This window comes from Protopterus annectens, chromosome 4.part0 (assembly GCF_019279795.1).
Source record: "Protopterus annectens isolate FY-2018-M chromosome 4.part0, PAN1.0, whole genome shotgun sequence".
In the NCBI taxonomy this organism is placed as follows: Eukaryota; Metazoa; Chordata; order Ceratodontiformes; family Protopteridae; genus Protopterus; species Protopterus annectens.
Genome location: NC_056733.1, coordinates 756,181,805 through 756,208,774, shown reverse-complemented (window position 1 = coordinate 756,208,774; position 26,970 = coordinate 756,181,805). Strand labels below are relative to the sequence as shown.

General features: G+C 37.1%; 1 protein-coding gene across 1 annotated transcript in view; it reads right to left on the bottom strand.

Moving 5' to 3' along the window:
• ZDHHC8 (zinc finger DHHC-type palmitoyltransferase 8) overlaps positions 1-26,970 on the bottom strand; it is a 1,092,273-nt gene that overhangs the window by 61,074 nt on the left and 1,004,229 nt on the right. The window contains exons 7-8 of the mRNA XM_044068712.1: positions 23,669-23,801; positions 16,682-16,799 (exon numbers count right to left, since the gene is read on the bottom strand). Of these exons, the coding sequence (XP_043924647.1) occupies positions 16,682-16,799; positions 23,669-23,801 (251 nt within the window). The remainder of the gene's footprint in view (positions 1-16,681; positions 16,800-23,668; positions 23,802-26,970) is intronic.

Here is a 26,970-nt window from a genome sequence, read left to right as displayed (position 1 = left end):
GAAGGTATATTTTGTTTCTACCTTTCTAGTTATGTTACTGAATTAGTTCAATTTTGTTTGTATAATACTTTTTTTAAGTTTAATAATGTTAAATATACTGTATTTAGTGACGGGTTAGTAGATCTTGTGAAACATAATTGGGGTTTCCTGCTGCAACTTCGTCATTTTTCTACAATTTTGAATCAAGTTCCCCTTATCTCGTACAAACATAGTAGAAGTCTTAAGGATATGCTAGTGTTTAGTAAATTTCAGATACCCACTAACTTTATTAGTAAAAATCCTTCTAATCTTGGTACTTTCCCATGTGGTGGTTGTTCGGGATGTGTGTTTATTAAAAAACATTTTTCCAAGATTAATGGAGTGAATTTTAATCCAAGTGGAAAATATACTTGTAATACAGAAAGTATTATATATGTGCTTAAATGTCCTTGTGACCTGTTTTATGTAGGTGAGACCATGCATCCCGATCGGAGCATTCAAACTAAGGTTACTAGAACATGTAAAGGATATTAAAAAGTTTAGGTCTGAAATAGCGGGGGTCCTAAATGCAAGACCGGCACTGGTAGAGTTTTTAGTAGAATCTAGAACAGAAGCTGCCATTAAAAAGGAATAATTAGTAGAACATATAAATATTGCATAATAACTATAAGAATCAATCAGAGGAGGTTAGAAAGGATTGGGAAGAGAGACTGGATAAGCAATTCACAAAGAAACAATGGGAGGATATATGTATGTCTCCCAAACATGCAACAAAATCTAGAAGATTTAGGATTTTTGCTTGGAAATGTTCACACAGATATTTTTATACCCAAGTAAACTCCAGAGAATTTTTCCTTGGGTACACAGCAAATGTTGGAGATGTTATAGGGAAGAAAGAGATACTTGGGAACATATTTTCTGGGAGTGCAGTAGGTTGGCAGACTTTAAGGATTCCCTGTGGGATGCAGTGTCAGAGATGATGAGTGGGTGGATTGGTGCAATGAGAGAGATTTAGACAACTGGATGGGTAACTGGAAATACACCCTGGGAGTTCCACCTGTGTCCTTCTTGGACAGAGGGAATAGGTGCTGATTTTAGTGTCTGCATGAACCAGACACCTTTGGGAACATGGGTTGAACTTGGGTATTCTTGTAAAGGCCCAGAAGCCATTAACCTAGTAACCTCCTATGATCCCATGAGATGATTTTTCTGAGTTATTATACAGAATCGGAATTGCCTAGACATGGTAGGGCCTTGCTGTGTCTAATTATAGTGGCTAACAAAAAAGCAATTACTAGAAAATGGAAAACAAAATCTAAACCAACTACATTAGAAGTAGTGAATATAGTAACAGAGATAAAACAATGGACATTGAGATCTTTAGAACAGAGTAGGAGCAAACTACACAGGAAAAAAATGGGAATTTAACAACACATACAGGGGTGGGATGAGATTTAACAGAAGGCAGGACATAAATGAGCTATGTAATATTTGACTGAAAATTACTGGGTATATTACAAGTGATGTATAATGTTTGCAACTGGGAGTGTGTCAGTATGGTTTGTAATGTAAAATGCTTGCAACCAGGATTGTGCGAGTGTGGTTTGTTTTAATTTATATAAATGTATGATTGCTTATGTTATAAGTGATGGTTTAATAAAGATGTTTCTTGTTTACAAAATGGGGCAGGAATTGAATAATTTATGTAACATTGCTTAGGTTATATGATATATATATATATATATATATATATATATATATATATATATATATATATATATATACATATATAAAACAATATATGTGATGTATGATGCTTGTTGATGTTAATACAGTTTGATTACTTTTGTATAAATGTAAATTTGCCTGTGTCACAAGTAATAATTCAATACAGCTGCTTAAAAAAAAAGTTTAGGCCTGAGAGTCTTATTGCACAACATTTTAAAATGTGTGATGGTGTGGATCTCATCTGGCTTAAAGGGTATTATTTTGGAGTAAATATCTTTTAAGTATTGTGATCTTGCTGCACTAAAATATAAATTGCTGTACAAGGAATCTATTTATATTTTAAAGTACAGCACTTTCTTTAATTTCTTTAGGTCTTAATAGAGTGTTTGTTTGTGTTTTTCGGCTTTTCCCGGTTAGGGCTCGCCACAGCGGAACTCCGGTCCGCTAATGATTGGTAGTGGATTTTTACGTACCGGGTTACCAGCCCTGACACACAACCTTCAACGAAGGCACGCCCCATTCATGTATGCCTCCACACAGAAGACGCTCTAGCTGAGAATCGAACGGGACAACGTCTTGCTATGGGGCGACAACGCTACCACAGCACCACCATTGCAGTAATAGAGTGTAACTGGATATATTTAATTTAATTGTCTAATGAATTAATTCATTGTTTATTACTATAAAAAATTCTTGCTTTTTGGTCTTTTATACTCCTTAAAGGTGATACAGCAGAGCCGTTAGTTTTACTGTCCGTTGCTTGATGCTGCTTTGAAATTAATATTATATACGTTTGAATATATGCTTGAATATATCTGCTTGGTTTGCTAGCTTATGTGTGGTTTTTATTTTGTCTGTTCTTGGTGGTATATTCATATTTAAAATATTGCATGTTGCTTTTCATAAATCACATTAGCTCTGCAAAGCCAACATAATAAGCAAGCAGCAGCAAATAGCTAGTCATTTTCCTGAACAGACAGTTTCAGCAATTATGTTATCTGTGCATATTAGGTGTGCAGTTAAAGGAAAAGTCTACCCTAGAACTTAAAAAAAAATAATTTTTTTTTCACTTTATCTTTATTTCCTGACCTATTTTAACACCTCAAAATCACTCTAAGTGCTTTATTTGAAATTTTTGTCTGTTTTCCACAACATGGCTATCAATGGGGCTTGATGTATCAATGTGATCTTGTTCTCCCTCAACCCTTTCTCTTTCCCATAATGCTTTGTATGACTCATGCCAAACATAAGGAAGTAACTTTGAATTCCCATGGCACTGGCATATAATGGGATTTGTGTAAGTCACTGTTATTTTTGTTACCTTCTGTAAATGGACTGCTTCTTTTCTTACTCTAATAACCCTCATTTATGTTTGAATCAGATGTTGTTTTACACTATACTTAGAAGTTATCCAGCTACAGCCAGAAAAGTAACTAAATTGCAGGTCTTGTATTCTGAGGAATTGATTCTGCAAAGGTCTGTCAGTACAGTGACAGTTTTAGCACCTCTGCAGTAGTGTGGGGGGGGGGGTCAATTCCTCTTGAACTACAAAAGAAAACACTGAACAAAGGCCTGCGATTTAGTTAATTTCCTGGCTGTAGCTGGATAGCTTCTAAGTATAGTGTAAAACAAGGTCTGAAGAAAATGCTGGTTGAACAGGAGACAGCTCAGGAACAGATGTTTCAAAAAACAATAGAATTAGAGTACAGAGCACACTGGGAAAACCTGACATTTTCAGCTATACCAGAGAAGCCGGAAGGAACAGAATGCATTAATTTTATGAAAGCACAAATAAGCAACTAGAATGGCATTCCACAGCAGGAGTTGTTAGCTGAAAGGGCACATTGTGTGTATGCCCCAAACCTGGCTATGAGAAAGCAACCTACACCTTTAATAGTAAAGATGCAATCTTACCAGGAAAAGGAGTTGATTCTGACAAAACTAACGCAGAAGGACAAAATACTAAAAGCGGGAGACAGCAGAGTGTTTGTGGAGAATGATTATTTATTGTACACCAGGCAGAAGGAGTAAATTCATTCCATTATTTAGGGAATGTCAAGACACAGATGTGAGATTCAAACTGCTGTATCCAGCTGTCTTCAAGGTATTCTTCCCTAGAGGGACAAAATAATTTTTGATGAAGTACATGCTAAGGAGGAAATACAAACGTCTGTCTAACAAAAAGAGAGCTGTGAAACAGAAGGAGATTCTGCTTCTTGTTCTTTTGGTAATAAAGACCACAGAGAGACTGTACTTGTGAAACCTCTTCCATTTTCAATGGAAAATGTTGAAGAAAAAGGAAGGGAGCATGAGAGTTGACTAAAAGAACAGAGAGTACACTGAATCAGAGACAGGATCTGGGAGATGGAGATGAACAGTAATAAAACCAGCAACTTAATGTGGGATTACAATGCAATAATTATAATTGTGAAATATGACAGAAGAAGAAAATCTGGAAATATTGGACTTTTTCAGAATTTGTTGAACTTATGGGGGACTCTAAAGTATATGCCCTACTTCATGTCTACTATTCAGAAAAATGCTTTAAAGAGGAAGGGAGGGGAGAAAGTTAAGTAACAAAAACATTTTTTTCTTAATAGTACTATTTTTGTGGTGTATTGTTGTCTCTGCATGCTATAAAGTAACATTTTCTCAGTTATTTTTAAGTGTAATGGGGATTGTAAATAGGTCCTACTGTTTTTTTTCCTTTCTTTCTCCCTTTTCTCTTTCTTCTTGTTCAGTTTTAAGAAATGTAGGTACTGCAATGTAGAAAAAAGCCTTGTTAAAAGAGCATGACAAAAGAAAATTTAATGTGTTTTTTCTCATTCTTACATGGGGGAATGACTGGATTAAGGACCTTAGACTAATTTAGTAACAAGTTTTAAAAGGAAGCAAGTAAATTAAAAATAATATTGTATACTATGAGACTTTTTTCCAGCAAATGAATGTATGCTTATTAGCAATTCTGCATCTGCCCCCATGTCTCTCTGATAAAGAGGAATTGACTGTGTGGTTCTCATGTGTCCAAGGAGACAATCTAATAATGAGAAATTGGTTATTTGGTTCTTGTGTCTTCATAGAGACAATTTGATGAGGAGGTGGGAGGTTGGCATAATGGTTAAGGTGTTTACCTTACAGGCACAAGGTGCAGGGTTTGACTCTCACATGGGATAATTGGCTAGGCTTAAAATGGCCCACAAGGGCACTTAGCCTAGTACTAATCTATGAACCTATACGAAATTGGTTACAGTCTGGTGGAGAGTGATTGGCTGGGAAAAAAATAAAAGAGAATGGCTGGGAGATAATGTTCTCTGAAAGCATGCAGGTGTTTTCTCAGCTATGAGAGGTATAAATATATAACAAAACCAGTTAGCACTTAGTAGAAGCACAGGCTGCACCATATGGCTTACCATGGATAACCCTGCTTTTAGGTTAACTCAAGCCTGTGAGTGTGGCTATCCGTTTTGGGCATTTATTCCTATTAGGAGGGTAAAACTTCAATATTGGAAGAGGTGCACAGTTTTGTGTTAGTATTAAATTTTAAGGTTTTTAGGGGGTGTTGGGGGTATGTTTGTTTTTTTTTGTTTGAGGGCTTTCAATAAAACAAAAAGTTTTGTAAGATGTGACACAGGCTCAAGTGGATATGACAAGAAACATCTGTATAAAAGTTCAACCTGCCAAACAGTGTATGCATGTAACATAAAAGCTGGAACTAGACATTTACCAAAAAGGTGTTATACACAAAAGGTGGGAATACTAACTTTTTATTACAATGATGGTTTCTGTAATGTCTTTAAGTGTCAATGGTCTCAGAGATGAATACAAAAAAGAAGGAATAGTGAACTATATTAAAAACATCGTAGAGTACAAATAGCTATGTTACACGAGCCACACTTGGAAAAAAATGAATATGTGAATTTGATAAATAAAGGTTTTCAGGATGGTTATTCAGTGGAATATCTGGGGCAAAGGAAAAACAAAATACTTGTATTAACTGCAAGAGGAGCTCCAATAGTGATAGAAGAGGACAAAAAATGATACGTTGGTGCTTTCTGACCTATCTGCTGAAAAGAGAAGAATTTAAAGAATGAGTAGTGGACATTATTCTTGAGATATTCAAGAAGACTGAAATTAGTTCTGAAAATATAGCCAGGGAGTGAGATACAATTAAGGTGGAGTTTAAAAATAGGGTGGAAATAAAAGAAAGGGAGCTATGGTTAAGAAGTAATGCACATTATTTAGAGGGACTGATAAATGTTAAAGTATTGCAGAATAGGGGGAATCTCACAGAACAAGAACAGAATCAACTGCAGAATGCTATGCAGAAAATAAGGGATTACTTTGATAATATGCACGAGTTTAGAATGATTGCTTTTAAGCAACTGTTTTTTGATAATAACACTACAGCTTAAAAACTTTTAGCACAACTACTCAGGCAACAGAAAGTAGAAAGGGATGTCAACAGCTTAGAGAGCCTATAACAAAAAGGGTAACAAGAAATCCTGTAGAAGTATTAGAAATATCACAGAAAATCTATGAAAGTTTGTATAAAGCAAAGAAATATGGAAATCAAGAAAATATACAAATGGAAATGTTTATGGAAGAGTTAAATATGCCAAGGTTAGAGGTAAACGAGGCTCAATTGCTAACAGTTTGGATAGGAGGAGATGAGGTAAAAATTGTGATGTATAACCAATCTACAGGAAAGTCCTTAGGAATAGATAGTATTGCTGTGAACGTTTGGAAGCTAGGAGCAAAAAAAAAAAAAAACTAATAAAGGTCTGGAAGGTTTTGTTTAACAGTATTTTAAGAGGAGGAGAAGAACTAACACCCTGGAAGAAAGCAGTGGTAGCTGTAATACCCAAAGAGGGTAAACACCATCAGATCCAGCCTAATACAGGCCCATTTCAATATTAAACCATGATTATAAAGTGTTCATGTCTATAACGGCTAAATGAATGGCAAAAGTAATGCCAAAATTGATAGAAATAGATCAGTGTGGCTTTGTGGAGGGAGATGAACATTTGACAACATTAACAGAACATGGAGATCCAGAGGGAAGCAGAATGTAAAAAAATTCCATTGTTGTTGTTGGGTCTTGATGCAGAGAAAGCATTTTACAGAGTAAGATGGGACTTTATGAGCAGGGCAATGGACGCATTTAAATTTCCTGAAAAAAAATATAGGGTTGATTAGGAGGATATATGAAGGATCTGAGGCGAAAATTAATGTGGGTGGGGTCCTCTGATAATTTCTGCTTTAGCAGAGGAACCGAGCAGGGGTGTCCTCTTTTCCCTTTGTTATTTCCATTACATTTAGAACCACTGGCAAAGAGAATAAAGAACTCAAAAATTCAAGGATATAATTGGCATGGTAATCAAGAAATGCTGGCTCTATTTGCAGATGATATTTTATATATGACAAAACCATAAAGAGACATTACAGTGTTGTGGAACATTTTGAGACGGTTTCATATCTTTTTAGGACACAACATTAATGAAGCTAAAACAAAGGCAAAAGTGGTAAATTATGTACCCACATATGAATTGGTTCATTAATATCCATATTTATGGGGACGTGATAAAATGAAGTAATTAGGAGTAAGGATTAAAAATGATTCTGGTGTTACAGCTAAGGATAAGTGGGAAGAGACTAAACAAAAGATAATATAAAAACTGAGAAAATGGAATCTTCGTTAAATGGATATGGATAGTAAGATACAAGCAGTTAAAAGGTTTTTAGTCCCATTAGTCTTATACACAGTTTAGGCATATTTTTATCAACTAGAGGAGAAGGTGTGGGTAGTAATTAATAAAGAGCTGAAGGACTTTATCTGGGGGGTGGAATGACAAGAGCCAAGTGGGATAAGCTGATTCTTCCAGTAGAACAGGGCAGATTGGGATTACCCAATTTGAAGTGGTATCTCAGAGATGCACAGTTAAGGATCCTTCATATTGCACAAACAGAAAACTACAATTCAAAGTGGAAAGGGATGATAATGAAACTGGGGGGAGCTCAAGAAACAAGGACAGGCGGGATTTTGGATGCAGGTCTTTAAGGAGAATAATAATCATACAGAACATTATATCTATAAAGTAGCAGAAAGTATCCTAAGAATTAAGCCAACATGGGAATGGAAGGAGGAGATTCTGCCGATAGGGATGACTGCAATTAGAGATATAGACAATAGGCAAGAGGGGGCTAAAATTTATTGGAGAAAACTGTCAAAGGAACTAAGGTATTGGGAGCAAATAACTCGAGAGAAAAAGATGATATAATTGGAAGATGCCAAGAATTTATTTGGACTGCAAATTAGAGATTGCCCTCTCTATCAAGGATTGACATTAGAGTATAGGCAAAGAAAAAGAAATGGGGGGGGGGGTCCTAAATGAAAGACCAGCACTGGTAGAATTTTTAGTAGAATCTAGAACAGAAGCTGCTGTTACAAAAAGAATAATTAGTAGAGCATATAAAATATTGCATGATAACTATAAGAATCAATCAGAGGAGGTTAGAAAGGATTGGGAAGAGAGATTGGATAAGCAATTCACAAAGAAACAATGGCAGATAAATGTACATCTCCCAAATGTGCAACAAAATATAGAAAATTTAGGATTTTTGCTTGGAAATGTTTACATACATATTTTTATACCCCGACCGGACTCCAGAGAATTTTTCCTCAGGTAAACAGAAAATGTTGGGGGTAGAAGGGGAAGAAAGTGGTAATTGGAACTTATTTTCTGGGAGTGCAGCAAGTTGGTGGACTTAAGGATTCCCTGTGAGATGCACTGCCAGAAAATCTAGGTGGGCAGATTGGTGTAATGAGGAAGATGATTTTTCTGAATTATGATAAAGAATCGAAATTGCCTAGACATGGTAAGGCCTTGTTGTGTCTAATTATGCTGGCTCCAAAAAAGCAATTACTAGAAAATGGAAATCAAAATCTAAACCAACTATACTAGAAGTAATAAAAATAGTAACAGAGATAAACCAACTGGAACTGAGATCTTTAGAAAAGGGTAGGAGCAAACTACATAGGAAAAAATGTGAATTGTGGGAAAATACATACAGGGGAGATATAAAGTTTCAAAGAAGGCAGGACTTAAATGAGCTATGTAATGTTTGACTGAAAATGATTGGGTAGATAATAAGCGATGTATAATGTATGTAACTGGGAGTGTGTCTTTATGGTTTGTGATGTATTATGTTACAGTTTATATAAATGAATGACTGCCTATGTTGCAAGTGATGGTTTAATATGTTTGTTGTTTAAAAAAAGGGCAGACATTGAATAATGTATGTAATATTGCTTAGGTTTTATGATATATAGCAATTTATGTGAAGTATAACATTTGAAAAGATGAACTTGTTAATAGTTTGATTACCTTTATATAAATGTAAATTCGCCTGTGTCACAACTGATAATTCAATAAAGGTGTTTAAAAAAAAACTATATCAGCATCAATTACAGTGTATAGTTTATACATTGCTGGAAGGCAAGTTATTGGTCTATAGTTTTTAGGATAGCTTGTAGGTTTGCTCTTAAGGAGGAAGGAGGACTATTGTTTTTCCTGTTAACCAGGTTGGTGTCTGGGGTACGCATATATATATATATATATATATATATATATATATATATATATATATATATATATACACACACACACACATATATATGTATATCCACATATACACAGTGGATATAAAAAGTTAACACATCACTGTTAAAATGCCAGGTTTTTGTGATATAAATAAAAATGAGACCACAGTAAACCTGTACAGTTCAACTGAAAAACAAACAAATCTGTTAGGGGAAAAATATAAAAAATTAAAAAAAAGTACAATAAGCTGGTTGCATAAGTGTGCACACCCTTACACTAATACTTTGTTGAAGCACCTTTTGATTTAATTACAGCATTCCATCTTCTTTGGTAGGAGTCTATCAGCATGTCACATCTTGACTTGGCAATATTTGCCCACTCTTCCTTGCAAAAGCACTCCAAATCTGTCAGATTGTGAGGGCATCTCTTGTACACAGACCTCTTCAGTTCACCGCACAGATTTTCTATTGGATTTAGGTCTGAGCTCTGGCTGGGCCATTCCAAAATTTTAATTTTCTTCTAGTGAAGCCATTCTTTTGTTCATTTGGATGCATGATTGGGGTCATTGTCGTGTTGAAAGGTGAAATTCCTCTTCATCGTCAGCCTTCTAGCAGATGCCTGTAGGTTTTGGGCCAAAAGTGGCTAGTATTTGGAACTGTTCATAATTCCCTCCACCTTGACTAAAGCCCCAGTTTTAGCTGAAGAAAAGCAACCCCAAAGCATGATACTGCCACCGCCATGCTTCACCATGGGGATGGTGTTCTTTTGGTGATGTGAAGTGTAGTTTTTGCTCCAAACGTACCTTTTGGAATTGTGGCCAAAAAGTTCACCCTTGATCTCATCAGACCATAATGCATTTTTCCGCATTCTTTTTGGAGAGTTGATGTATTGTTTTGCAAATTTTAGTCAGGCCTGGATGTCTTGTGTGCAAGAAAAGGCTTCCATCTTGCAACCCTACCCGATAGCCCAGACATATGGAGAATAAGGGAGATTGTTGTTACATGTAGTACAAAACCAGTACTTGCCAGAAAAAAATTCCTGGGGCTCCTTCAGTGTTGCTGTAGGTTTCTTGGTAGCCTCCCCTGACCAGTTTTCATCTTGTCTTTTCATCAATTTTGGAGGGACATCCAGTTCTTTGCAATATCACTGTTGTCCCATATTTTCTCCACTTTTTGATGACTGCCTTCACTGTGTTCCATGGTATATCCAATGCTGTGGAAATTTTTTTGTACCCTTCTCCTGACTGATACCTTTCAACAATGAGATCCCTTTGATTCTTTGTAAGCTCTCTGTGAACCATGGCTCTTGCTGTAGCATGCAACTGAGTAAATGTCAGTAAAATCCTAGTAGGACAGGTGAACTTTATTTGGGGTTAATCAGAGTCTCTTTAATTGATGGCAGGTGTGTACCCAAGAAGACTGAATGCTGTAATTAAATCAAACGGTGCTTCAACAAAGTATTAGTTTAAGGGTGTGCAGACTTGTGCAACCAGCTTATCGTACATTTTTTATTTGTTATATTTTCCCCCCTAACGGATTTGTTTTTCAATTGAATTGTACAGGTTATAGGTCACATTAAAGGTAGGAAAAGTTTTGAAATGATTCAGTGTAGTCTCATTTTTTTATATCACAAAAACCTGGCATTTTAACAGGGGTGTGTAAACTTTTTATATCCACTGTATACATTTCTTACTCATGGCTAAATCTTCGTGTAAAGATGCCAATACTTTTAGCCAGAAGTTAGGTACTGCATCTGTGCCTGGGGTTTTCCACTTAGGAGTTTTTCTTAACTTTGTTTCAGTTTCTCTGGCTGTTACTTCATCCCATTTCATATCCTGTACATTTGAACTTTTTATTCTTTCTTTTACTTCTGTCCATTTAGCATATTTGTTATGTTCCACGGGATCTTCACAGATATTTCTTCAAAATGTGTATTTCTATTTTTGTTGGTGTTTCAATTCCTTTTGCCTTGTTTCCCAATTTTCTATAAATTCTTTTGAGTCATCAATAAATTTCTTATTTTGTACTTTTCTTTTATATTTATCTGCATATCCTCTAAAATTTTCTGCCTGTGCTGATACCTTTAGTTTATCTTAAGACAGATCCTGATCTGTTCTGATACTGCACGTTGCTTTTATCACATCTGTCTGAGTATTTTGTTGATCCATTCCCTCTTCTCTAATCTTTAACAGAGACACTCCTTGTCTTAATTGCTTTATAGTTTTCTCTACTTGATACTTCCATGATGGCATTTGATTTCTCCCCTTCCTTTCCCTTACTGCCCTGTGTTTTTGTGGTTAGACTATCTGTTATTAATTTAGCTGTGCAGTAATATATCCTACTTACTTCTGTTATATCGCATAAATTTCTATGAACAGTCCCTGGCTACTGTGTTCATTTGTTTTATCAAACTTCTAACATTTTGGGTCTTACTGACTTTCTGTAATCTATTTCTCTCATTGATCTTAATATGTCTTATCAGTCTCTACTAAGTTAAGCAACTGTTTCATTAGATCATTTTCTTCTAAACTGAGGGCACATTCTTTGTTCTCCATTTCCTGTGGGTATTCTACAGAAGGTTCCAGAGCATCTTCTTGTGCCATATTATCTTCAGTATCATTTTGTGTCATCAGTTGCTCTTTCAAATGGGAACTCACTTGCCTGTAACTCCACAACATTGATTGCGTCAGAGTTGCCGCAGCTTCCTGTTCTTCCCTTACTATGCAACTCTAATTGAACTTTTATACTTGTTTCCTACTGAAGGCTCCAAAGTATCTTCATATGGCAACTGATCAGATGTTTCTCACTCTACTGGTTTTTGCTTAATTTGGGGATTCATTACTCTATCCTGCTATGGTGTTATCTGAGTTAGACTTTCTACACTAAAACCTTCATTTCCAGGTAATCCATAACCTCAGTTTCTATTTCCTTAGTTTCTCTATTACTAATTCTCCTTTCTACTTTCCATCATTCTTATTTATTGTATTGTAAAAATTTCCATATCTGGATGCCTCTGTCTGTATTTCTCTTCAAATATCTTTGGTGCTGCTCTTTTTGTATTGATTAGTTTTGCTTTCTCCTTTGCATAAATGTTGCACCATATTAAATCTCTTTCTTTCCCATGTCCATATTTCTTCTTCAGATGTCTCCCACTCCATCTGTTTCTCCTTACTTGGAGGACTCATTGTTTCATCATACTGTGATGTAAACTGTGTTAGGCTTTCTACACTAAATCCTTCACTTCGCAGGTATTCAGTAACTTCAGCTTCTATTTTAACTTCTACTTTACTAATTTTCTGTTCTCTGTTCCCCCTTTGTGATCTTACTTTTTGTATTGTAAACTTTTCCATATCTGGGCACCTTTGCCAGTATTTCTGTTTGAATATCTTTGGGGGTGAATTGTTTTGTATTGATTAATTTGGCTTTCTATTTTGCATAAATATTGCACTATATCAGATCTTGCTTTCTTTCCCATGTCCTTTTTTTATACCTTTCAAAAATCTCTAGATTTTTATCTTTATATTTTCACTCTTCCTCAGGCCCTACTTTTTCCAAACAGCCCAATGTTTCTTGGTCTATACAATGTTTTTCATGAATCTGTAGTATTAATAAACACAAATTTGCATTTGAAGCATTTGACAGCTTTTCTTATGCGTATTTTTCTTTCCTCTAATTTTTCTCTATCTTTTTGTATATCTTTCATCCAGAAATTCTAGGCTTCTTGCACAACAGTAACAATACATAATTTATTTCTTATCCACACTGGTCCACTCTACCATCTTTATGGTTCTTTTTTGGCCCAGCATTTTTTGTGATTTTTGTGGACTACTACTTCCTTCTACAACGGGGGGGGGGGCATCCTCCCCAGAGCTTGACCTGACCCCATTGTAGGAATGTTTCTGTATCTTCAGGATTCAACACTGTCTTTTTTTCCCATCCTGGCAACAATGCACCTACCAGAATTGGGCACTTTTTTTTATCCTGGGACTTGGGCACCAAGTTGTCTTATTTTTTAACCTACTTCTGTCCATGATATATATACTATATAAAATACAGTCTGTCAGTGTCTCCTTGGCAAGATTTTGTTAAAAACAGGGTCCACCTTGTGAAGGTACTAACCAAGTCTTAAGGATGAATTCAATTCCAGCAATACTACTCTCCTTTGCATGATGATTTTATCATCTCATAGTGCAGTCTCTGATGATGGAGGAGTTTTGAAATAATATAAGACCAAAATTAAGTGTTAAAGCATGGTGGTCAGATTTGATGAGTGATTTAGTAACCATGGGTACTGAGCACAGATGGTTACATTCATGAGGACCAGGTCCTATATTTTAGAGCCCTTCATTGGGATTTGGACTACTTAGTCCAAGAAGTTGGCATTGACAAAGTTCAGTAATTTCTATGCTTACTTATTTGTGGTGGTATAGGTTTCTCAGTCAATGGAAAGATAGCTGAAGTCACCCAAGAGAATACTACTAGGTTCGATAGTGATGGATGCCAATTTTTCTAGACGTCTTATGGTCTTGCTGGTGGTACAGGGTAGGGTAGCTGACTATGATGTAACCAAGTGTGAGGCGGATATGTAACTCAAGTCTTATGTAGTACTGGCAGGTTTAAAATAAACTATCTGGACTGAAACAATTTCCTGCTCATTAATGAATAACACACAAACACACAAACACACAAACACACATACACACACACACACACACACACACGGCTGAAGAATGGCCCTGGAAGGCAAGGTAATGTGTTAGAAAGAAAACATAAGAAAGGAACAAAGAAATAAGAGTGGATGTTAGCCATGACATCTGTACTGGAGAATCCTACAAACTTTTAGAGACATAACCTTGAGATACGCTGGTCAAAATATTACTGGCAAAAAAAACAAGAGTTGGAAAGCTCCTGATATATAAACTAAAGAAGAGAAACACAGCTAGGACAGTTAAAACTTTGGAAACACAGAAGTACTGAGAGGAGGCGATGGGTCAATCTAAAGAGAGCGCAATGCAATTTTAAAAAGTTTGGAAGGTTCTGCATGGTAATGCGTGGTACCATGAACAGAGATGAAAAACAGGAACCATAAGTTAAGAAGGAACACCTTGCAAGATTAACCAATAACAATGAAAATGTTCTACACGGTACATGCATATACAAGGAGGTTACAGCGCCATTAATGTGTAATGCCTTACTAATTTTAGGAAAGCGATACCTGTAACACCCAGAAAAGGAGAAATGGCCAAACCACATGCAACCTTTATCTTCACTAAACGCCAGATATTAGTTAAGTACTGTAACATTATACAAAGGAATAAAGTGGCTTCTGTCCTCACAGATATACTCAGACCAAATGGGTTTTACAAAGAGAAGACAGTTAACATAATTAAGTTAAACACACAACAGCAGATCAGCTAATAGCTATAATGCTGAATGAGGACGCTCGTCTCCCATGGGACTTTCCCTGGGAGGTGCTTAAAAGGACACCTTCTTTAGACAAATGTATTTATGGAGTAAAGAAAAGAAAACAGAAGATACAAGGAGTCATTAGCGTAAACCACAATGACTTGTGCATCGTCAACACCCTTTGGAAGATACAGATGTACCATTGAGGGGGCAACTGTCTTCCCTGTTCGCAGCAAGAGTCAAGCTTGTAAAACAGTATATATGTTCTCATTATTTCAGCTGCCCTCTCATGAAAATACAGCACTCCTATTATGGGTAAAATATGAACTACCCTCACTCTCCCATGGCAAACTACCATTATATTATAACTCTTGTACCCCCAACTTATGGAAAAAAGCTAGGAAAGATGAGCAAAGACATTCACGGAAGCAATTCAGTCTGTTAATGCTGGGAAAACTTATACAAAAAATTCTAGTAAGAAAAAACAGAGTTTCTTTTGGTCTTCCTTTTTTTTTTTTTTTTTTATTATAATTTAGGGGTTAACATTAAGAGCCAAGATAAATTTAAATATAACAGAAGCCCTGACTATGACACAGATAATCCCAGTTCGAGTAGCTGCTTGGGATTTGAAACAGTGAGTAGAAATGGAAAGTAGTAGCTAATGCTGGCTTACCCATTCGGGGGGGGGGGGTTGTATATGTATGAGTGTGTGTGTGTGTGTGTGTGTGTGTATTTGTATGCATGTGTATAAGTATGTGTGTGTGTATATGTCAGGGGCAGGGCATGGGATACTCCCTAGGGGCAAGGTTCTTATGTCAGGTACTAGGGGTGGGACTAAGGCGTCTAGAAAAAACATCAACTGTCTAATCTAGGAACAAGGATGGTTGCAAAATCACAGACTTGTTAAAGCTTTACTATAGCTTTAAACCAGAGTTGGCAGTGCTTGTTGGTAAACCTTTTATTAGTACATATTTGCTGGCATATGACACCAGGCAAAGAACATACCTTTGTTTAAGAAAGGGTATACTGCCAGACAGATTCTTTCACCAGCTATCTAGGTCAGTTTTATGTGTATACCTGGCCCACAGCAAAGGTGGTCAATAAGCATAAACCCACTGCCTCCACCAAAACTGAAGAACAGGTTGGACAGCAATCACATCAGCAACAAGCCAGTCATTATGACAATAATTGTACTGTAACTTTCTTATATATGTAAATGTTTTACATTTTCATTACGTGGAGCTTTTCTCCCCAGCCCTCCTCTGAAAAAGGACTTGTGTCCAGTCGGGCTTTCCCGATAAAAAAATGTAAAATAAAATAAAATTGAAGACAATATGGGTGACCAGATAACTCTAGCAACTCCATCATATGATAGTATCAATTAATTGGAGAAAAGGGACAGGATAAAGAAACCAACAAGAAATGAGACATTAAGCAGCATGAACCCCAGTGGTTATACAGTCCAGACCCTGCAAACAAACAGCACATAACAGTTTTAGGTGACTTAGCATATCCCCAGCTATGTAGGCTTGTGCTGTTTCGCTGAGTTCTAGGAAATGCCCAGGTGGGCCCTTGTATACTGGAACTAAATTTAAGATTCAGCACGGGCAAGGTAAATACTCACAAGACTGCACATTTTTGCGTACAACTTTGCTAATTTTTTTAAGCACATCCTCCAAGTCCAGATTTCAGACAGTCCCTCTCTGACTTTCTGCTCAAGGCTATTGAAGGAACCTTTGAAATCTTCTCTGAGAGAGATCCTCAGTGTGAATTATTTGCTGCTGTTTAGTATAGGATGGATGTCATTAACAGAAGAAAGGTAATGTAATACAGGGATAACTTGCATATGTCTCATCAAGTGTGTTGCAATGCACATATTACAATTTCACCATTACCAACCTTATATATATATATATATATATATATATATATAAATATAACAGAGCACTAGACAAGTCTGAAACTTACCATCACCTCCTCCTAGATGTTCTGTGAATTCTGCATATTTATTGGGATCAGCTTTTGAGGACAGATTGGATTGGACTTCTACAGTTCTTTCCTCCAAGGCATTCAAACTGCATTTGGACTGAAAACAATGAAAAAGGAAGGGGGGAATGCATATTAATATCAACGGGTTAACTTCAGGGTTATTACATTAGCTTATACAGCACAACTTCTTAATTCCTGTATTTAGTAGCCCTTAAAAAGCAAAACTTGCTGAATGGAACATATTTGTGAGTTATTTCTGAAACATGAGTAACCACAAGATAAAAATAAAAAACAAACAGTTGGTCCTGACTACCGTGTTTAGTAGACAGAACAGACTAGATTTTTGTCCCTTACCCGAGGAGAAAGTTTGCCTACATTATCTACTGAAGACTGACCTCTTTTGCTGAATTTTTATTCTGTACATGGTGAAAGAGCTCCTGTCAGGTTAGTTTAAGCAAAGGTTTTTCATTGACATTTTTATTTACGATTAAGCACAACTTGAAACAATTTGCTTATTCTGCATCTGCATACACCACGTTTACTTTCAAGGATCGGAACGGCTCCATTGAGACAGGATAAAATGGGAAACACACTTGTATATACAGTAGAAAACAGTATTAGAAATATAAAACAAGAAAACTGACACCATCAAAAGGCAAAGAATGGATTAGAAACAATGTACTGTTATGTCGATACTTTAGATTAAAGACATCATGAAAGTTTTTCTACAGTAGCCAATGTATCATGAATGTATTACAAAAAAAAATTACTGACATATCAGTCTTTTTTCACTGACTTTAATTGTCCGCAACTATCAGGCCCACCATAGCCGTCTTCCTCCCATTGACCACTACTTCTGCTTGCATAACCAGGACAATGCCATAGTGAGGTATCATCCCTCAAAGGATACTGTTTTTAATACAGCTGGTAACATTCCATGTAATACATGGTAGTTCAGACACACAGGCCAGAGATATGCACTGCAGGGGGATAAGATGGGAAATTATGGACAAGCAGGATGGAATGTCCGATGCATTTACAGTTTAAGGTTCATTAATAAAATGTGTGCTCACAACATAGCGTCTTCATTTTTCCTTTTTCAGTAGCATGGACCATGCAAGTTATGTTTCCTTTAGACTTCACTAGAGGTCAGTGGTTCATACTTTTACACTTGGCTAACAGCCACCAGATTCTTTTAAGCCTACCTGCAATCTCCAATTGTAACCCCATGTATCATGGCTAGCTATTCCAATGGATATGTTAGCTGGGTGATAGCTAAGGGTTTTGGGTGAGGGGATATGTTAGTTGGGAATATTTACTTGCTGTTGACCTCTGCCCTTCAGAGATAATGGGGGCCAAAATGGTGTGTGTGTGTGTGTGGGGGGGGGGGGTGAATTTACAATTTCCCATCCAATGGTCAAGGTTACATTTTAAGAAATTCAAGGATGAAATATGCTTCACATGGATGGGAAGCCTATTGGGAAGAGAGACCAGAAAAGCAATTTAAAACAGAAAAATGGGAGGACATATGTATATCTCTCAAGTATGCAACAAAGTCCAGAAAGTGTATGATCTTTGCTTGGAAGTATCAGCAATTACAAGGTACTGCAATGGGGGCATCTTTTACCCCTATATATGGCAATTTACTGATGGGGTTATTTGAGTTTCAGTATGTTTATGTTTCGGACTTTTTTAAGAAACGTAGTCAGATATTTTAGATTTACTGATGACCTTATATTTTTATGTGATGGTGGTTATGATTTGGATGGTGATTTTATTGATTATATACTCACCAACAGATTTAATTTGAAATTTAGTGATTTGTCAGGCATAAGGCAACATTTTTAGATATTTCATTAGAAGGCCTGGTTGGGAAGACTATCCATACTAGAGTATTTGAATGGGTGGAGTTGTCATCCTCCTCATACTATAGCAGCACTCCCTTATGGTGAGTTCATAAGTTACAGAGACTCTTTAATGAGGAAAAGGAAGTTTTTCAGGAATTACAGCTTACAAAGAATATGCTTATTAGTAGGGGGTATGATGCGAATAAACAAAATGTCAAGATTCAAGGTATTATGAGGACTAGTTGTGAAAGACAACGGGTTTATATACCTAATGGGGAATTTAAAATGTTGGAAAATAAGTGATAACAGTAAAAAAATATTTTTTGTGACTACCTATAGTCCTTTTAGTCTTGAAGTTGTAAAGGTGTTGAAATATTATTGGGGTTTCTTGGTCAGACATGAGGACTTTTGTAATTTACTAGAAAATGTCCCAGGTATTGCATTTAAAAGGGGAAGAAATATTAGCGATATGCTTGTCCATGGGAGGTTTACTCCACCTGTGGTGACTGTTAACACTAATTTTCCCCTTAGTCCTTGTGGGAAATGCTGCAGTTGCAAAGATGTGGTACCACAGTTTGGGGATATTAATGGTAGGAAATATGAGGCTAAACATAGCTTTAGTTGTAATTCAGTTGGAATAATCTATGCCATTGAGTGTCCCTTCAGTAAATTTTATATACGGGAGAGCAAAGGGGCCTTTAAGATAAGGTTACAGGAGCACCTTAGAGATATCAGAAAGATTAGGATGGAAAGCCCAGTTGCTGCTCATTTTTATGATTGCCATCAGGGGGATGATAGTGGCCTTTTAGCTACAGTATTAGATCAAGTTTACTGTGGCCCATTTTAAATTGAGAGTATTAAGAATCAGTTATTGTTTAAGGAAACTGTTTTTATATTGAAATATGATAGCTTGGTTCCAGGGGTTTAAACAGTGTAGTTGGTAGATTTTTATCTAATGAATATGTTCTAATGTGTTAATAACCTATTTAAGGGTTAATTGGTGTAATTAACTTGATTGATGTGATTATATAAGGAAGATTTTTTTATGTGTTACTGTTTTATTCTGTAAAAGTTGTTTGCTGAGGTGCTAAGAGAACTTTTGGCTTTTGGGATTATCTGGCTGTTTCTCGCCGTTTTGCTGCTGCCTCTTTGCTTGGAGGTGTTTGTATAGGTATTTTTATAACTCACGCAGACTTCAAATAATTTTTTTTCTCAGATAGCAAATGTTGGAGGTGTGATGGGGAAGAAAGAAGAAACTGAGAAGAAATGTTTTGGGAGTGTAATGAGTTGGCAGATTTTAAAAATTCTCTACAGAGTACTTTGTCAGAAATATTGGGTGAGCAAATGGCTGTAACTAAAGAAATTATTATTTTGATTTGGGGCACAGGATCTGAACTGCCTAGACATATTACAGCCTTAAGTTTAATTCTGTTGGCTGCCAAAATGCAATTACTAGAAAAAAATACTAGAAAATGGAATTCAAATTCTAAACCAACTGTATTTGAAGTACTGAATATTATAAAAGAACTGGGAGAGGGATCTTTAGAAAAGGGAACAATACATGCAGAATAATGTTCAGGAGGAGTGAGGTTTAAGGGAAGGAAGGAATTCAGCAATTTATTTATGTAATGTTGGGTTGATTGTTTCAAAGAAGGAAAAAAATGTTATGAATAACATATTTACATGGAAAATTTGTTAATACAGTTTGTTTTCTTTTCTGTTAATGTATGTTTGCCTATGTGACAATTTAATAAAGGTGTTTAAAAAAAGATGGACTCTCCCATTGATGGGTCTCACAAATCTGGATTGCAGCATTTGGGGAAGCACACAGGAAAGAATGGAAGGGGGTTAGGGAGACCAATGAGCCACAGGCCAGTTAGAGATTTGGCAAAAAAAAAAAAAGATTTAAATGTGGCACACAAGCCACTGGAAATGTCCTAACCCATCCCTATAAGGAGTGGTCCAACAAGACCCCTGTGCAGGATCTCAGATAGCTAAGTGTAGTTTTTTTAAACACCTTTATTAAATTCACACATTGGTTACAATGACATAGGTGCACATACATTGACAGAACAGAAAACAAACTACAGTAAACCTTTTTTCATTTTCATGCACCATTCGTGTTTTCACATTTAATAATTATCATTCACTCCAATATTACATAAATTCTTCAATTTCTGCTTTCCGTTAAACCTCATGCCTCCTCCTAAACATTATCCTGCATGTATTGTTCCCACAAATTCCATTTATTTTTATGTAATTTGTTCCTTCTTATTTCTAAAAGTCTCACCTCAAACTCTTATATTCAGTACTTCAGTTACAATTGATTTACATTTTTGATTACTATTTTTTGGGATTTCCTTTTGGCATCCAATTGCATTAAACTTTGTAATACTTTGCCATGTCTGGGCAATCCATATCTCATAACCCAGATCAAAAGAATCATTTCCTTAGTTACAGTCATTTGCTCCCCAACCATTTCTGACAAAGTACCCTGTACAGAATTTTTTTTTAAACTTGCCATCCCATTACATTCCAAAAAATACATAGTCCAAATTCTCAGTTTCTTTCTCATCACTTGTCCCATATTTGCAGAGCCATATCCGGATCATCTAGCACCCAGAGTCAGTCTCCTAACTCCCACTCCACAATCTTGGCTCATCAGTTTCCACAACAACCTACCCATATCAACATCAGCTCTTCCAATGAGAAGCAAAACAAAAAGAACTGCTTCTGTGCTGTCATTTTGGTACTCATGATCGCTCCTTCACCCCACCCTTGCTACTCTAATGGACATTTGCTATCTACATGATGAAAATTTTTTTGAAGTCTGCTTGGGGTATAAAAAAACCTAAGAAAATACTTCCAAGCAAAAATCCTACACCTTCTGGACTCTGTTTCATTTTCAGAAGCCATACAAATGTACTCCCATTGCTCCTTTGTAAGTTGCTTTTCCAGTGTCTTTTCCCAATCATTTCTAGCATTCTCTGATTCTTACAGTTATCATGCAATATTTTATATACTCTACTAATTATCCTTTTTAATAGCAGCTTCTGTTAAACAGCCAGGGACAATTTGTCATCAATGAATAACACGATTTGCTGCCAAACAAACTAAAAGAGAGGACAAAATCCTAATTATAAAGAAAAGTCTCTCACAGAAGGCCTACACAGCCTTGCTGAATGGCTGGTTTCACTTCTGTGGCATGGATAACTCAGCACTGTGCCTGGACCTTTGGAAAAGGAGGTTAGAAAAGGAAGTTTTCTGTGCTGCTTGCACAGCTCTCCTTTCTTAGGTTTATATTTCAAAAAGAGATCAGTGCAAGGCTGATGCTCTGAAAGGGATGGTGGCTCACAATGTTGCAGATACTCAAAGTAGGTTGGAATGGTACACCTGATACCACTTTCATAACTGCACCTCTAGCCTGTTCATGATGTGTTATAAAAAGAAAATTAGGGGAAAAACAGAAGTCAAGAGCAAAATGAATGAACTGACTCCCTCCATTTGTTACAGCACCCTTGGTGTAAGCTGTCAATACCTTTTCACTCAGAAGAAGTGCACTAATCTGGTTAGTAGGTTTTGCAGAAAAAGGGTGGGTAGCAAAGATTCAGACATGCAAGTCCAGTAGGTAAAGAGGGCTAAAGCAAAGTCCCAAAGGACTTTCCTCACAGTATGTCAGAAGTAGGTCATTTAAATAAACAGCAAGACAAACATTTACAGTTACAGATAGGACTAATAGGTATCAAATTACAAGGCTACACAGTTGTAGAAATCACATCAGTCCCCAAGTGAAGGTGGGACAAAGAGGAGTACAGAACTAAAACCACGCAAGTATTACTCCTGTATGACCCATTTTTCCACACGAGTACTCTGGGCATCATTCACATCCGTAAATGGTTTGTGTACTTCAAATGAACACAAACATTAAGTAACACGTGATGCAAATAATCTGTCTTCTGAGATCTGTCTGTCCAACAGCTGACTAAGGCATGTTTGTAGGTCATCATCAACATAAACATCAACAATAACTCCCCCCCACCCCATTTTTTACATGGGGTTACAGTGACACGTCAACTGTTTCCTCTTCTCTCTGTTCACAACCATGCTCCTACCTTTCTCAACAGTCATGCCTAACTTTCTCTCAGTCTTTACATATGCAGTTCATCTCTTGGTTAGTCATCCTCATCCCATCTTGCTTGCTTCCTGTCTCTCCCAAATCTGCTTTACTAAATTGTCTTCAATTTATCCTGCATGTGTGTGACCGAACCACCCCAATCTATTCTCCTTGACCTTCGCTGTAACGGAGATTACTTTGGCTTCTGTTCTGATGTCCTCATCTCTTTGCCCCTATTCTGCATTCTATTATTTTTCACTGGCATTTCATTGCCTCCAGCTTCACTTTAATTTGACTTTATGTGGGATCCTTATATGCCTATCATGTGCCACTATTTGTCCATCAAGTGTCACAACACAAGTACTAAGTACTAGGAAGACTAACAAGTAACTCATAATGGTTGAGTTACATCATAATATGTTGTCTCAGCTCCAGAGGGTATCAGTTTTGGCTAAACAGTGGCATTGTGTCTGCTAGAGACTGGATAAAGAATTCTTAGGAAACAGAGAGAATGCACATTTCTGAAAGTCCAAGTGACCATGGCTGATGGTAACACGAGAAGAGCATTACTAATAGATGCTGTTTTCCCACAGACTGAAAATGAAGTAACACAAGTAACACACAATTTAAGACACTCTTTTAGATAAATATTAATAATGCAGCCATCAATTTTATGTAGTCAGTAGTTTTGATAAGCATTTTGGAGGCACAGATAGTGCTGAGTTTATGAATGCTGGCAAGTTCTGCTTCTATCATCAAAGAAGAGAGGATCACGCTGACGACTACCTAACTTAGTCATGTTTAACAAAGACACTAGTAATGGCCAACTAAAGACCATTACTGTTTGTTTTAGCATCTGTTTGAGACTTGCCAGTTACCAGTGATGATTTTCAAATCCAGCTGTACTTTACCAAAGACTACCCATCCATCACTGGCTACCTACATGACTGCTAACATAAGTCAACAGAAAGACCACATTGGCTAAGACTCCTTCTGTGGGCTTACCTTGCTCCGAGTGAGACTGGCATGGATTCCATTGTCACTAACTTTGAGAGTAACTTTCCTTTCCAATAACTCTGGCCTGAGGAATGGTGGTTTGATGCTAACTGCCTGCTTCTTCCTTGGATCAGACATGTACCTGAGTAGATTGGAATCAAGAAGCCATAAGCAGCAGTCAAAACTTTTATAGTAAAATACATACATCATACTTTAAAATGTCCTGTCTATCATATTCATAAAAAAGTGCTGTAACCAGCAACTGACCTAAAACCAAGACAAAATTAGGTTATAAAGTCACTGTAAACAAGAAACAAAAAATCAGAAGTAATATTTTGACGTGGGGGATCATGTTCATAAATAATATGAAAAAATATCCCTAGTCTAGAATAGATTAATAACCATTACCCATCAAAATGCAGTTGTTTCTCAAGCAAGAAGAATTAATGCATCAAAAAAAGTTAATTTAACTGCCCTTGGTCAGAATATTTCATCTAACACGTACAGACAAAAATACAGTTAAGAGTGGAAATGATGTTTTTGTTTCCCTTTGCTTCAGTAAAACTTACAAGAAAGTGTCTTGACATTTTAATTTAATCTTTACTACATTCTGATAGGATATGTAGAAGTGAGAGGCACAGACAGAGAGAGTGTTCTGGCCTGGGCAATGGCACCTAGCCACTGGACATCATGTCTAATGTTGAGGTACTTGATTAAGCCAAATGTAGCAGGCCCAGACCTGCACAAAGTACAAAGACACTAGCTCAATTAAGGGTGAGGATCTGTTACAGATATCTGATACAAAATCACCCAACAACGTGCTTCCATTAACACAATGGGATGTTGGATACTGCTGTTGGGAAATGGAAGAAAATAGAGGGGAATTGCAAACAAAAAGCTTAACATGGAATATGACAAAATTAAAACTAGGTGCAACAAGAGATGCCATATAAGGCTCAGCAGTGAACTAAAGCCTTGATAAATGGAGGGGAACAGAGGCTGCCAACTCTGTTTATGGGGAAACACATGCTACAGGGACAAACTATGGGATAAACTGGTTCAAGATGAACATGGGAGATAAAGAAACATGGCTGCAGTAGTAACATCATACTATCACAATACAATGACACAGCAAATGTGGCACAACAGTGCTAACAGAGACCGCAGTGATGATATGGTATGGCTAACACACCATCGTAGGGATCCACCAATGCAATAACAAGGAAAATTAAGTCAGGAAAGCAGCAGGCTAAGGTGAAGTTATGGCAGATGTGATCAACATGCTGGGCGAGTTAGGGAAGAAATGGCTCTGGAGTGTACTCACTGCAGTACGGAGAGAAAGGAGCATCCCACATGACTGGAGAATAAGCATACTAGTGCCAGTGTACAAGAACACAGGGACATTCACAGCTTTGGGCAGTATACTGTATGAAAGTTCTGGAGGAAGTGACTGAATTCATATGCACAGTAGTGGAAAGTAAGATAGGAGATGAGCAGTTCGGATTCGGATGCAGCACAACTATGCCACTGAGACAGGTAGTTGAGAAGGAGCTAGAGATGAGGAAAATGTCCAAATGACCATTCTTAGACTTGGGGGAAGCATACAATAAGGTCCCAAGAGAGTTGACTTGGGCAGTCTTTTGATGATTTGAAGACCCAGAAACATTGGTAGGATTAGTGGAGGATTTGTATAAGGACTTAAACAGCATTTGGAATCACAGAGTGGTTCATAGCATAAGTAGGTGTGCGTCAGGGTGCTGTTCATACTGGTGATGGAGTACATTAGCAATCAGGTTGGAGGAAACAGATCAACAAAAGTGCTGTGTGCAGACAATGTGGCATTACAGACAAATTCTGAAAAAGAACTTCAGCAAATGATGGGGGAATGGAATGCAGAGCTGAAGGCACATGGGATGAAATGGAATACAGATAAGACCGTTGTAATGGCAGCAAATAGGAGAAATCAAAAGAAGCTGAAAATTAAGACAGAAAGAAAAGCAGCTTTAAGTACCTGGTAAGGGTGGTTGGAGAGAAGGGAAGTTTGAATGAGGAGGTCAAAGCTAGAATCAGAGAGACTGCAGTCAACTGGAACAGAGTGTCAGGGGCAGTGTATGACAGAAGAAAGTCAAAGAAACTGAAAAGTAAGATGTACAAAACAGTGGTGTGACCAGTGCTATTGTATGGTACAGAAATCTGGGTAATAAAAGCAGAGCAGTTCAGGAAGCTAGAGATGGTGGAGATGAAGTGCCTGAGATGGGTGGTAGAATGCACATTGTGGGACAGACATAGAAATGAGGAATTTAGAGCAGAAGCTAAAGTGACTCCAACTGTATAGGCAGTCAGAAGAGACCAAATTACATTGGTTTGGCCACATGTGCAGGGAAGCACAAGATCATCTTGTGAAACAGATCTGGGACAGACAAGAAGGGAGCAAGGGGAAATAGGGGCATCCAGCAAAGAGATGGATGGATTGTGTGACAGAAGACCAGTGACAGTCAGGCATGACTGTCAAAGAAGGTAGGAAAGTGGCACTGAATCAAGAGAGATGGTGACAGTTGATGTGACACCCCAATCCCATGTAAAAATGGGAAAAAGGAGTTTGATGATGATGATGACCGCATTAATACTGCAAAAGAGAAAAATAAGTGGTGGCAACATGTGCCAACAAAAGTTTACATAGCACCAATGCACCAGTACTGCTTGAGATACAGCACTAGTGACAATAATGCCATCAAACTATCAGACTACACTAGCAATGCACCAGCAATGGAGGAGAGACAGCAATGTCACCAGACTGTATCATCAATGCACTAGTACTGCATGAGGATAACAGTTATGACACTACATTATCAGACTGTGCAATCAAAACACCAGTGCAACACAAGCAATAGTGTATTAACAGTACTCCACCACCACTGCTATCAGACTGCATCACCAATACACCAGTACAGCACAAGTAATAGCAGTGATGATACAACATTTTCAATACAATATCAGGCTGTGCCACCAATGCACAAGTAATGCATAAGGGACAGCAGTGATGATACAATACTGCCAATTAACCATCTATGTGTACCACTAGTTTTGTACAACTGATAGTCATGGTAACACAGCAGGGACAACACACATCAATGTGCATCACCAATGCAGTACTACATAATGGACTGCAATGGTGATATCATACCGACAACAGATGATTGTACAGCACCAGTGCTGCACAAGAACAGTAACACTGTACTATCAATAAATTAGTAAAGTACATTACCAATCCAGAAATACCATACAAGGAATAGCAGTGGTGACACAAAGTT